Here is a 14,196-nt window from a genome sequence, read left to right as displayed (position 1 = left end):
GCTAGTTTTTCCAATTAGTTACCCTTGGTTAGGTCCCTACTAATTGTTTTATTCATACAACCCTTTTTGTAGCCCTTCTACCCTTCTTTAGTTAATTTTTATCTTTGGGCCTACGGACTTTTCCTTAGTTTCCCCACCCCTTACAGTGTCTGTGTTTGGGTTTAGTCAATTCCCTTAACTTTTCTAATTTTAAGTTGAGTGTGTGTGTGGACTGACTGTGTTTACTGTTGTTAGGACTATATCCAAAGACACTAAGGTCTCAGGATTCAAGAAGTGTGACTCGTGCTGTCAGAAAATGTCTCTGACAGACGGTCACACTTCTTGTGTCTATTGCTTGGGGCCTTTACACCTGCAGGACTCTTGTTCCGTCTGTCATGGGTTTAGTTCAAGAGTCCTGCAGGAGAGCCGTAATAAGCTCATTTTAAGGGGCTTGTTAAAGCCCGATGACTCCCCGTCCAAGTCTGGCTCAGGGAAGTCTTCAAAAACCGCCAAACCCTTGGCTCCAGCTTCTGAGTCGAGGGCTGGTGTTATTGAGATGGCTCCGACATCAGTTCCAATCGGATCCGAGGCGGGCAAAGTGGTATCCGCTCCGAAACCAGCATCGGAGCCGACCCCAGCGCGCAAGCGCTCTAGATCCCCCTCACTAGAATCTGTCCGATCGGCTCCGAGATCCCCTCTCCTATCGGAGCGGAGTCATAGGACTCACTCATCTAGGTCATCCAGGCTCTCCGACCACGACATCGAGAGGGTGGTCAGTAGGCTCATAAAATCTCAGGCACTAGCCCAAATGCTCCAGAGCCCATCTCACCAGACTGTGGCTCCTTCGGTACCGCTATCGATTCCTCCTCCGACTCACCTCTCGAGTTCGGAGCCGGAGTTTGTCAGAACCGTAACCTTGCCCACGTCGGAGCCGATACTCTCACCTTCGGCTCCGGTGTCGTTGGCTCCGACCTCTTCATTGGTTCCGTCCGTGGAGAGGTCCGGGAGCCGGGACTCCATTGTCGGCTCCGAGGGGGCGAGTGGCATCGGACCCTTGTCCGACCCTGCTCTCCCTCTCGGAGCTTCGGCTCTGGTTATTTCGGCCCTGACATTATTCTCGGAGCCTTCTCTGTTGGTGCCGGGGGCGGTACGGCTCTCTTCAGAGCCAGGGCTACCTTTGGTACCTGATAGGGGAGCCTTCGAGGTGATGAGGAGCGTGCTGGACCCAGTGTCCACTCCAAGGTTAAGTTCTGCAGCTCCTCCCTCTACAGTGCCTGTTACGGTCTCTGGCCATCCTCCTACATCTGACAGCAGAGATCCAAAGCGTAGGGTACCCACTTTGGGTGTCTCCTCCTCTTCCGAGGGCTCCCCTGAAGTTTCAGGGGAACCCCCTAGGAAAAGAAAGTGCAAGAGGAAGCACATAGACTCCCCCGAGTCTGTCACGTCGGACACCGACTTGGATGAGTCGGAGGGTTCCCCCAGATCCCCCTCTGAGGATGTCTCTTTTTCAGACATCCTAGAGATCCTAAAACAGAGGGGAAATTGGTCCACTCTCAAACCCTCCGAGGACGAGTCGGTTTACCTTGATGCTTTTGGATCCCGCCCTTCCATCTCCTGGGTGTCTCCCCCTTTCTACCCACTAATGGAGGTAGTGGCTAGAAAGGCGTGGGCAGCTCCTGATTCAATGGAACCTACCCCTAGGAGGCCCTCTAAATTTATTTCTGCACCAGAGGACAAATCCTTTCTCACCAAAGGTGTTTCAGTTGATGCTATGGTGGTAGCAGCAGCCACTAAGAAGGAATTGGCTGATCCTTCTGTACCTGTTCATCCTCCTAACAAAGAGTCCAGGACCATGGACAGGTACGGCAAGCGGACATTTGCTTCAGCGACCTTTACTATGCGGTCGCTGAACTATTTATGTCATTTCACCTGCCTTCAGAGAGACTTGCTCAAAGAACTGGGTGAAACTGTACAGGATCCTTCTGCTGCAGGGTATCAGGACAAGATGAACTCCCAGCTGGCCACTCTGAACTCCAATGTTAACTCCTCCATGCGGCTTATCTCCTACGCAGCCGATGGAGCGAGTAGGGCCGCAGGCACAGGTGTTGCGTTGAGATGTCACGCTTGGATGCGACTCTGTAACTTTGCCGATCCCTTCAAGGCGTCCTTCACCAACACCCCCTTTGATGGTTCAGAATTGTTTGGACCTCAGGTGAAGAATACCCTCACCAGATGCGAGCAAGATGGTAAGACTCTCTCTGCCGTGGGAGTCCATTTTTCCACACCTTCTAGACCTTATCCTAAGGGACAGAGGGGTGGAAAGATGTGGTTCCGCAAACCACAGGGAGTCGCGCCTGCCGCACGTGGTGAATTTCCCCCCAGAGGCAGAGGGGGGAATAATAACAGACGCCACCCCAGGGGCAGAGGGGGTCCACAGAACCAGGGTTCCGGGGAATCATTCCCTGACCAACCCTTTCAGCATCCCTGAGAAGCTGCCCGACTGTCCGCCTTCGGAGGTAGTCGGGGGAAGATTATCCCTGTACCCGGAAGCCTAGCAATCCCTCTCCCAAGACACATGGGTACAGAAGATCATATCCGAGGGTTACAAAATTCCCTTCACTTCCCCTCCGGTACACCCGCCAAGACCCCTACCAGACGTACCACCCGCACAAAGGAGTCAGGCACAGCTAGAAATAAAAAAGCTGTTAAAAAAAAGAGTCATCCAGGCAGTCCCAGCAGATCAGCTAGGATCCGGAATCTACTCCAGATTCTTTTTGGTACCAAAAAAGACTAGAGACTGGAGACCCATTTTGGACCTCAGCAGATTGAACAACTCTGTACAAAAGACAAAATTTCGGATGATAACACTGCAGTCCATTCTACCCTTTTTGGGCAGAGACAACTGGATGTGCTCGTTAGACCTCCAGGGTGCGTACTATCATATAAAGATACACAGGCGCTCCAGGAGGTTTCTCCGCTTCCGGCTGGGAGCCAGTCATTATCAATTCAGAACCCTGCCCTTTGGTCTCACCACAGCCCCCCGGGTGTTCACCAAATGCTTGGCAGTGGTCATGGCTCACCTGAGACAAAAAGGATTCCAGGTGTTTCCATATCTAGACGACTGGCTCATTTCCAATACCACCAAGCAGCATCTTATAATGGCCAGGGATTACACTATTCAACTTTGCAACAATCTAGGTATTTCTATAAATTTTGCAAAATCCTCCTTGTCGCCTTGTCAATGTATAAACTTTATAGGCACCGTATTAAACACCACAGAAATGTCTGCAACATTACCACCTCAGAGAGTGACAGACATAAGGCGGAATGTTCAGTCCCTGTTTCAGCCCAACAGAGTTCAAGTCAAGCTAGTATTGAAAGCGTTAGGCCTCATGGCAGCGGCGATTCTTCTACTCCCATGAGCCCGCTTCCACATGAGGATCCTCCAGTGGATGCTGTTTTCTCAGTGGTCCTTTCAACAGCTCCCAATGACTCACAACATCTTGATAACCCCATCATGCAAGAATCATCTCTCCTGGTGGATGGTTTCCCCTCAGCTTTTTCAGGGCAGACCCTTTGTTCTCCACCCCCCCCCAGTTGCCACGGTGACAACGGATGCCTCCCTGATCAGGTGGGGGGGCATTATCAGGGCAGGACGGTCCAGGGCACATGGCAACAATTAGAACGCCACCTGCACATAAATGTCCTGGAGATGCTACCCCCATAGTGCCTTTTTTAGGCAAGGCTCAAAATACAAACTCACCTCCATAGGTATCACAAGGGATAAGAAACTAAGAGTAATGCTACTCAACGCCAGAAGTCTAAACCTCAAGATGCACGCACTCGAAACTCTCCTTAGCATGGAGAACATTGATATCTGTGCAGTAACAGAAACCTGGTTCAAGGCTCTCGAGAGCACCCCAGCACTACCAGGTTATACCTCATACCATGCTTTTCGGCCCCAAAACTTGGACCGAACCACAAAAGGAGGGGGAGTATCAATATTCGTCAAAGATACCCACACCTCCAGGTTGGTGGCACAGCACGAAGCATCAGAAACTATCCATGTGCAACTAACAATGGGTAAAACTGCCTTCCAGTTTATAGCCTGCTACAGACCACCCTCCCAAACCCAGGAACCCCACTCGGCCTTCCTGAGAACACTGGAAAATATGAAGGTCTCTCCAAACACCATTATATTGGGTGACTTCAACTACCCAACCATAGACTGGGAGCATTACTCTAGCTCCAACACCCTAGCCCAAAGGTTCCTAGAATTTATAAACTCAAATGCTATGGAACAACTTGTTACCACTCCCACAAGAGGGGAAAACATACTGGACCTGATCATCACCAACATGGGGACTCCATGCTCCAGACCAGAAGTGTATCCCTCACTGGTAAGATCAGACCATAAACTAATCTCACTGGATATTCACATCCCGACCCCACCCCATGCCCAGAAAACCACAGTGAAAAACTTCTCTAAAGCAAATTTCACACTCCTCTAAACCAAGGTGGAATCCTTCAAAGCCCCCGGGCCTGTGGATATCTGGCCCAGACCGCAAAATCCTTTATAAATGCATTCTATGAACACCTTCAGGAATGCATGGATCATGCAATCCCAAATAAAACCAAGACCCAATCCTCCAAAGGCAGATGTCCTGTCTGGTGGACCCCAGCCATAAACAAACTATACAATAGAAGGAGGAAGCTACTACATGATAGAGCAAAATCCCAAAAAGGGAAGGCATCACTGATCAGTAGTAGCAAAAAACTACGGGCACTCATAAAATTGTCTAAGGCCAGCTTCGAGAGAAAAATTGCACAGGACACTAAGGATAATCACAAGGCTTTCTTTAGTTATGTTAGGAACCTGGGTGGGAATTCCCAGATATGCTCAGAATTAGTCCAAAATGACAAAAAATACACCGAACCCACAGACATCGCCAACATCCTAGCTGACAGGTTCAGCGCAAACTTCTCCCCCCCCACCAAAAGGGCAAATATCTATCCCAGCAGAGTGCTGCCCCCCTGACATCTCAGATGCTCAGGTAAGAGCCGCCCTCTCCAAAGCAAAAACACAGCATCAATGGGACCAGACGGTGTCCCGGCTGCGTCCTACATGAACTCCAAGAAGAGCTAAACCCAAACATAAAACTACTGTTCAATCTCAGCCTTACTACAGGATATGTGCCCAAAGAGTGGCGTACAGCAACAGTGGTCCCTCTCCATAAAGGTGGTGCCTCAACGGATCCTGGAAACTATCGCCCCATAAGCCTGACTAGCTTGGTCTGCAAAGCTATGGAAAGGATCATCATGGACCTCATAAATAAAGATATTGCGGACCTACAAACACTGGATCCTACCCAGTTCGGCTTTGTTAAGGGCAGATCCTGCCTCTTAAACCTGGTTGATTTCTTTGAAACAGTCACCAAGGCCATTGACGAGGGGAAGGTGGTCCACACAGCCTACCTGGACCTCGCAAAAGCCTTCGATACAATACTCCACTCGGGAATTATAGGTAAGCTCACCAGCTTAAATATAAACCCCTATGTCACTAGATGGATTGCAAACTGGCTCAAGGACAGAACCCACATGGTTAGAATTGCTGGAGCCATGTCAGACTCCAAACCAGTTACAAGTGGTGTCCCACAAGGCTCAGTCCTGGGACCTCTCTTGTTCGGTATATATTTCTCGGAGGTACAGGCCAACACGGAAGGACTGTGGCTGACCAAGTTCGCAGATGACTGCAAACTGGGCGCCATAATCGACTCTCCAGCCGACACAAGCATCCTCCAAAAGGGCCTCATAGAAACAGACAACTGGTGCCACAGCCATGGCCTCATGCTAAATGCCAAAAAGTGTATAGTCATCCCCTTTGGCAAAAACAAAGTGCCCACAAAATACCACATAGGTGGTAATCCATTAAGTACAGAAGAAGTAATTAGGGGCCTGGGGACCCAAGTTGACAGCAATCTCTCATTTGACAACCACGTGGCCAAAGTGGTTAGAAAAACATTTTATATAGCCCACCTAATCATGAAGGGATTCACATCTAGATCAGGGGACGTCATCGTGCCTCTTTACTCATCCCTCATCAGGCCCATAATTGAGTACAATGCCCCTTTTGGGATGTACCTTACCAGACACCTGCAGCAACTGGAAAGACCCCAAAAGTACCTCACCAAGAGGATCAAAGGGCTCAAACAGATGCCATATGCTGCCCGGTTAAAGAAACTCCAGCTCTACTCAGTGGCATACCGCCTGCTCAAAGGCGATCTGTGCCTGACGTATAAAGCCATGTCCAGCCCGGAATTAATGGACATGCTGCACCTCAGGAAATCCAAATCCCATCGAGCTACGCGCTCGAGAGCCTTGAACCTCAGCACTGAAATAAATAGGACATGCTGGAGGGACAAATTCATAACCCAGAGGCTCCCTTCACTCTGGAATAAAATCCCAGTCCAGGTTAGGCAGAGTCCCTCATTGACTCTCTTCAAGAGGAATCTTGATGAGTAGATGGGAGATCGTATGTTTACCCCGGGTATCACTTCTGTGTCACTGTTAGACAGAGGCACAGTATACTAACCTCGAAAAAGGGCATAGCAAAATAAATTTAAAATGGGTGGCGAAAGCCAAACACATTCTGGCAAGGCTTATAAATGCCCTAGGGCAGATAGCCTAGTATGAACCTATGAACCTTTGTACAAACATTTAAAACACTACAAAATACATTCCTTTTTCATTTCCAAAACAGGCTTTGCTGGATCATTCTGTAGGTTCTCCTGGGTTCTAGTTTATTTTCTTCGCCATTTTAATTCTTAAGCTATGGTGATCTACCTATGTAGTATAGGCTACTTCACAGTGATTTAATGTTGGACATAGTACACTGGTGTAAGTACACTTATCATCACAATATATATACTGATAGATCACTGTTGCAGTAGCCATACCTTCCCTCCAGCCCCCATCCCATTATATATATATATATATATATATATATATATATATATATATATATATATATATATATATATTCCTTTCCAGGCTATATGCCTTCCTTCTTGAGGCAAGAAAACTGAGTTTTTTGAAGCTTTAGCTATCTTTTTAAACAAGCTCCTCTCAAGCTCCTGACAGTCAGTGAGTGTGTGTGGTGGGGGGGGGGGGGGCACCCTTAAGTTTTGAAAAGCCATCTCATGCAGGAAGGGATAGGACCCGTATAGCTTATGCAACAGTGATCTGTTAATCTGCTAGTATGACAACTTTACTTACACAGCTGTACTTTCTTGGCTAGTGTTCCCTTTTGCCAGAGATTACTTATGACTATCCCTTTCCTCCTTCCTTATTTTCAGTTATTCTCAGAATCCTGGTCAACTGTTCTTGATATTCAGCTGCCCTGTTAATACTTGATGGATGTTTTTGGAGAGGATTTGGTCTTAAGCCTGTGTTTCTTTCTTTTACATCAAGGTGTGGCTTCTTTGGCAGTTTTCTGGAAAGAGGTAGACTCTAGAAGTATTCTAGAGGTGACATGTTGATCCTGTGTACATACCTTTACAAAGCACTACAACCTGGATTCTTTTCCTCCTTCCCCTGACATATAGCAGAGTAGCAGGATTCTCTGACCTTCAGATACTTCTCCCTTGAAGGCACTGGACAGGGGCAAGTATTTATTCCTTCCTTGTCCTTGTAATGGTACCTGATACTCTGACACATAATTGTGTTTCCCATTTACTTTTCTGGCACATAATTTTGTTTCCCATTTACTTCCCTGACCTTTAAATTTGTTGGTTTAATGAGACTTGGCATCTCTGGAAATGTAGTTGGCTTTGCTGTCACCTCTTGTGCTTACCATCTTTTTCTCCTCTCTGCACCAGCATAGCTGTGGTGCAGAACATTCCCTAGAGTACCTGGTCTACCCTTATGACTTACCCACAGTAATATATTTCTGTTTAGAGTTGATTGTAGATTCCTTCTGAACCTTTGACTTATAGAATTGTTTAGTTGTGGAACAAGGCACAGATTAATTCGAGACTGTGTCTCTATGCTAAAAGCTCATAGACACTATGCTAACAATAGCAAGGGCAGATACCTGAGTGCTCTCGTAATCCTGTATGTGACTCTCTTCATATTTTTTCTAGACTGATTGGAACATTTACTTGATAGGACCTACACAGTCTGTTGCAAGGACTTTAGAAACTATCTGCTGTCTATTGACTATGCTAGGACCTTGTTTATGGGTCTTTGAGCTGATTGCCTTTCTAGAATTTTGGTTTGTTGTCTGATGCAGGGTCTTCTAAGATGAATACCTTTCTAGGACATTGTTAAGCAAACTGATGCAGGGTCTTCTGAGGCATTTGCTCTGCTAGGACCTAGTTCAGGAGTATGATGCAGGGTCTTCTGAGCTGATCACCTTGCCCACTGCCTGTTTCTAGAACTCCAGTGTATCTCCTTGTGGAAGGCTCTGAACCAAGTCCTTCCTTGCTCCCAACATCTGGCTTTGGCGAGCTGTTTGCAGCTCTGATGCTTGTTTGTGGCCCATGCATTATGGACCAGACTGACATCACAGATTCAGACAGTTTTACATTTTATTCTTCCAGAGTATCTGATGAGACTTTGTTCATTGACTGTTCCTAGGCATTGGTCAAATGCAAATAAGCCATTCTGCTCTACTTCTATGCTCATATATTTCTACAGAACAGCAATTTTTTTGTTTTCTCACAGTGCTGCTTACAGCATGGTCATGTTCAGTGCTACACACCTGTCATGATTCTAACTTACAAAAAAAGTAAAAAGTGGGAGGATTTTACAGACTATGAGGAGAAAACTACCCCTTACTTAGAGTCCCTTTCACCCCTTTTTATTCGTTGTGATGCCTTTGAGTGGTACAGATTATCTTTCAGATGGGAGGCAAGATCTTCTACCCTTCTGAACTGAAGTTTTTGTCTGCAATGGTCTTCATTTGATCTTCCTTCTTCATCTGAAGACTCTTCTGTCCTCCCTTGATATTTTGTGTAGGTATATATTTATATGTCCTAAGGGGACATACCTCCTTTCTTCCTTAAGAGCAGTTCCACAATGATAGGCGCAATAACTTCCCCAGTTCCTATGTCAGACCCTCCCGTTATAGTCATTAAGCCATTTTCATATTTCATACATGTTGTAGCCAAGTTATCTAATTTTCTGGTAAGAACTCATTCTGACCAAGTCAATGGTTTGACCTCTTTCTTAGTTGACATCCTTTTGTTATGACATTTCTTCCAAGATGTTGTGCATTATGGTCTTTTTTGTGCATTCTGTCTTGACTGTAGAATTTTTAGGTAGATATACCTCACTGACCCTCTTCAAGAGAAATCTTGATGAGTGGATGGGAAATAGAAAATTCACCCCGGGGATCACTCCAGTGGCTGTACTCGACAGAGGCACTGGAAGCTAAGGTCGGGTGGCACGATGCCAAGGTAATCCTATGGGCTAGGCTTGTAAAGGCTTCCGGGCCATTCTGTGAACCTATGAACCTCCTAACTCTTTCTCTTTCTAGTCTACTGCAAAGTATATTTGTTGACTTGTGTGTGCACTTGCATACTTGTCTCAGATATCAGTTGGCCTACACATGGATATCCCCCTGTCCTGAATGACATTTATGTCAGCTGTTGTATGTTTTAATTTGGACTGTAGACCCTTATCAACCTTTTAGTGCCTTTTGTTCTTACAACCTTTCTCTTCTTTTTTCTCGGTCTCCTTATCTGTTTTTCTAGCATACTAATTTCCCTTTGAAGGTCTCAAATCACTCTTTTTGGAGAGGCCAAACCTTTTTTTTCTCTGTGATTTAGTTTCTTCCTTCTGACTAGCTCAAGGTTGTAGCTGGCTGTGGTGTATAGCCTCATCCCATGTACACATTTGCAGTATCCTTATATGGTCTGGCTGACAGTTACTATCCAGTACCTCTGATGCAGTACCTGACCTTGGTAGATGTCTTTGTATCACATACGTCTTCACAACTCCCCAAGTTGATTCAGATTATGTTTTTTCCTCTAAGACCTCATAATTTTTTGCTCTTTAGAAAACTATCTCCTTTCAGTCCATGGTCTACCTTCTCCATTCTGACAGTCATTGGTTTTAAAGCCACGTCCAGGTGCTATGCCCATGGTATTTAATTGCTAGTAGTGTTTGTCTCTATTACAGTATCCTTGTAGTAGACATCAAACACTTCCTCAACCTTTATGTTCCTTTTGAGAGGCTGTAACGTTGATCTACTTATTCTCTAAACAAATTGATGTATTAATACATCTTCAACCTTCCGTAGCTACAGAAATGTAGTCACTTTCTAGATTTAAAACATAATTTTGCATAGCCTTAGATCATATGCTTTTATTGCCATGTTATTATATTCCTGTGACTTTGTGATCTCATGTCTGCAGTCGCTAGGTAGGCATCTTCTATACCCAGATTACTCCAGTAACAGGTTGCATCTTATGAGAGTTTTCTGTTGAAGAGTCCACCCTTTTCAGAGCTATCCTCTCTGGGGTTTCACCTTTGAGCAGTTAGCTTGGACCTCTTCCTTGAAGGATATGAAATTGTGAACATAAGATAAGAAAGTTGCACATTTAACCATAAAGATAGATCTACATCCGTAGATTTCATATCCTTCACAATTTCCTTCCCCAAGCCTCTGGGTCTAGAGAAAGCTATTTTATTATTTTCTGTTGTCTGTCTTCCCCATTCTCCATTTTTTGTTGTTCTATCCTTGTGGGCTTTAGAGACATGGAGTTGGGTCCACTGGCACTATGCATTGTGGTTAAAGGGTAAGTGCTAGGGAGGCCTAGGAAAGTTTTATGAGCCAGCCTGACTAAATACTTGCCAGTCTTAGTCCTACAGGTGAAAGATATGAAACTACCAACCCAGATAAGCCATTATGGTAAGTGTGTAACTTTCAAGTACTTCCTTTTGAGAGAATTAAATATTTGCATTATAACAGAGAAAAATGTGTAGGCTTTTTGATATCCCTGAATGACTAGACTGCATTTATTAGTACTGTTCTGACTAGTTAAGCAACTCACAGATGTCTTTCTCAGTTATTTATGTCCCTGCATTTCGTGTTATGTTTCATCATTTTGAAATTATTTTATCACTTAAACGTGTGATGTTCCCTTTCTCTTAGATTATTCCAGTAGAAAAATTGGTGAAAGGAAAGTTCCAAGATAACTTTGAATTTGTTCAGTGGTTTAAGAAGTTTTTTGACGCTAACTATGATGGAAAAGAATATGACCCAATTCTTGCCAGACAAGGGCAAGATTTGGCACCAATTCCAAATCCAGGAGAACCAGTATTTAACAAGCCCAAGAAACCAGTTGGGACTGCAGGTAATTTCTTAGGTGTATTGCATGTTCTGCCTTCTCCAAGTGCATTTTAAGTTCTTGTGATGTTTGGTTTAGATATTTAGTACATATGATTTCAGGTAAACAGCATGGGTAATATGTTGTCTTTTAAGTGCATGTGCATATGTGCATATGCCACTAGAGGAAGAGCTGTGGTCTTTCGAAACCATCCAAGTATAGCAGTTTGCCCTGTGAGCAACTGCTCTTCTTCAGCTTTTTCTCCCACCTTTCCTTTCTTACATGCAGCTTTTTTGAACACAAAAACATTTATTTTTTTCTTTCACATAAGGACCTCATGATCCACACTGTCTGTCCATTATGTATTGATTAATCTGCAGGTCCTGCTAATCTTACAGCTTACACTGTCCCCTCCAAAGTCCTGTTGTGTCTGTCTCATACATTATTGAACCTTTGCCCACTTTCTGAAAGGCTGTTGTAGTATTCCATTCTGTGAAATAAATCTTTCTTTGCATCTTTTTCAGGCTGCCAATCCACCTTCCTTGTTGCTTCCTCACTCTGCTTAATTGCTTTTAGGTCATCTTAGTATAACCATCTCCTGGGCCCTTTAGAGGGTTGTTATGATACCCTCCAGTATTGTATTTTCTGGGTTTCTGTTTCCCATACATGTGTACTAGTTTGTTTGCTGTGTTTAATTTAAATGTCTGTGTTTTATTTCTCACTTTGTTGTGTCAAATTTAAGCTTCTATGTTTCAAACTTTCCTTTAGTCACTCTTAAGTATTTTCTAAAGCTTTCTGCCTTTTAAACATATCAGCCTTGTCTTCATGGTTTTAATCATGTGTGGATAGTAGTTCTTCTCTTAAGGTCAGATCATTCATTCATTCATACTTTCTTTCTAGTCTACCTGGTTAATGCTTTGCATCATGAGATGTAAGCTTTGTGTAAACGTTGAGGTAACCATTTCCAATTCAGAGACATATCTGAGTTGGCTGTTTTGGCCGCCTACCATAAATGCTAATGAAGCATTGTGAGGGAGCAGCCTAAATTAATTAGTCATGTGCTGTTTTGCTAGAAATGCCTGCAGTAAGGCATATATGCAGCCAACGAAATACCTTCGGCGACACCAATAAGCGTACAGCTGCTGTTAAATAGAATAGTCTTCTTGCGTTCCATTGGATTATTGCAGGGTGTCCAGCGTTTTATTCTATTTAACAGCAGCTGTACGCTTATTGGTGTCGCCGAAGGTATTTCGTTGGTTTGGTTCAACATTTTTTTATGATATATGCAGCCAAGCAGTTCAGAGTCACTCTGCTGTGCAGGCTACATCAAACACCTGTGTTAATGAACATTGCTAAAAGCTCGTGTTTACCCTAGCATGTTAGAGGTAAGTGCAGGGAAGTTTAGCTGACAGGTAGTGTTGGGGGCTGTATAGGTGTGGCTGCATGTGTGAGCGTATGTAGATGTTTGAGTGGTGTAAGGGGGATGTAAATATGTATGTTTGTGTATGCATCTATCTGTATGGGTGAATAGGTGAGTGTGTCTGTGAATGCATTTGGATGGGAGTGAGGAGCTGTGTGTGTGTGTGTGTGTGTGTGTGTGTGTGTGTGTGTGTGTGTGTGTGTGTGTGTGTGTGTGTGTGTGTGTGTGAATGTTAGGGTTGCCACCTTTTCAAATGCCCAAAGTGGGACATTTTTGGTACAAACGTCAGATTTTGCAGGCCGAAACATACCCACGGCCAGTACAAAGGACAGAACTTCACTTTTTTGCCTAAATAAAAGCTTATTCTTGTAGCATTTAAGTTGCTTATTCTGTTTCTTATAACATTTAGGTGTTTCAGATACAGAATAAATGTTTTATGCAACTATTACATAAAATACAGGAAATAATTTTGTCCTAAAATCTCAAGACATTTGCCATTTTTACATTTTTTTTTGCAGGACACAACTGCCCAAAGAGGGGTTGTCCCTTGCAAAGTGGGACAGGTGGTAACCCTAGTGAATGCGTATGTGTGGGGGAAGGCTGTCATACCACCACACTCCTTTGGACTAATGGGAAACTCCTATAGCATTGGAGGGGGATCACTAGACATCAGGAATAACTCCTTATATCATGTCTTAAAGGCATTTAAAAATTAACAGAACAAAGTTTTGCAGCTCGTGACACATGGGAGAGGGGATCACTACACACCAAGGATCCTATTTCATCCATATGTCTGATTCAGCTTTTGGGATTGGAGATGGTTGTGGATTCAATCCAGACATTTGCCAGTGCTGTCTGTCCTAAGCTCCTGAACTTTGCCTTCCCATAGTGCCCTGTGTCACTACTAGCCCCAGATCTCATTTACTGTCTTTGGAAACAGTTAATCTGCACCAGCTAAATGTTCTCAATAATTTTTACTATTACACTGTTACACAAAAATATAATATTTTTTGCTGTTATTTAGTGTAGATTGTTTAAGATTTCTGGCTGTTTACTATTTTTACTTAAATGTATTTTCACTTTAATTCCTCTTGGCATTTAGGTTGGTTGCCTAGTGTCTTTTTCTTCTTCTTTAAGTTTTAGTTGTCAATGCTGTCTTTAGGAATTGTTGTTGTTTACTAATGGCTAATAGTTTCAAAAAATGCTCCAACTGCAGGCACCACATTCTGCCTCAAGACCCACATGATTATAGTGTGATCTGTTTAGGACTCAAGTATTTTGCAGTAGATTGCTCTATCTGTCAAGGATTGGGATCCAGAGCCCTTAAAGATAAAAGGCATAAATTAATAATTAAGGATCCTTTATCTCCAGATCTCAGGCTTCTTAAAAGAGTGACGAGGAAGGAAAAGAATATGAAGAGGGAAAGGTAATAGAGTGGAATGAGGCCAAGAAGAAGATTGTGCT

The 14,196-nt window shown here is 44.2% G+C and overlaps 1 protein-coding gene across 3 annotated transcripts in view; it reads left to right on the top strand.

Moving 5' to 3' along the window:
• MAPRE3 (microtubule associated protein RP/EB family member 3) overlaps window positions 1-14,196 on the top strand; it is a 1,644,409-nt gene that overhangs the window by 567,428 nt on the left and 1,062,785 nt on the right. For all 3 annotated transcript variants that reach the window (XM_044062866.1, XM_044062868.1, XM_044062867.1), the window contains one exon: window positions 11,138-11,339. In XM_044062866.1, coding sequence (XP_043918801.1) covers window positions 11,138-11,339 — 202 coding nt within the window. The remainder of the gene's footprint in view (window positions 1-11,137; window positions 11,340-14,196) is intronic.

Source organism: Protopterus annectens, chromosome 2.part1 (genome assembly GCF_019279795.1).
Source record: "Protopterus annectens isolate FY-2018-M chromosome 2.part1, PAN1.0, whole genome shotgun sequence".
Taxonomy (NCBI): domain Eukaryota; kingdom Metazoa; phylum Chordata; order Ceratodontiformes; family Protopteridae; genus Protopterus; species Protopterus annectens.
The sequence above is the reverse complement of the archived record's forward strand: the minus strand, read 5'-3'. Positions and strand labels throughout refer to the sequence as shown.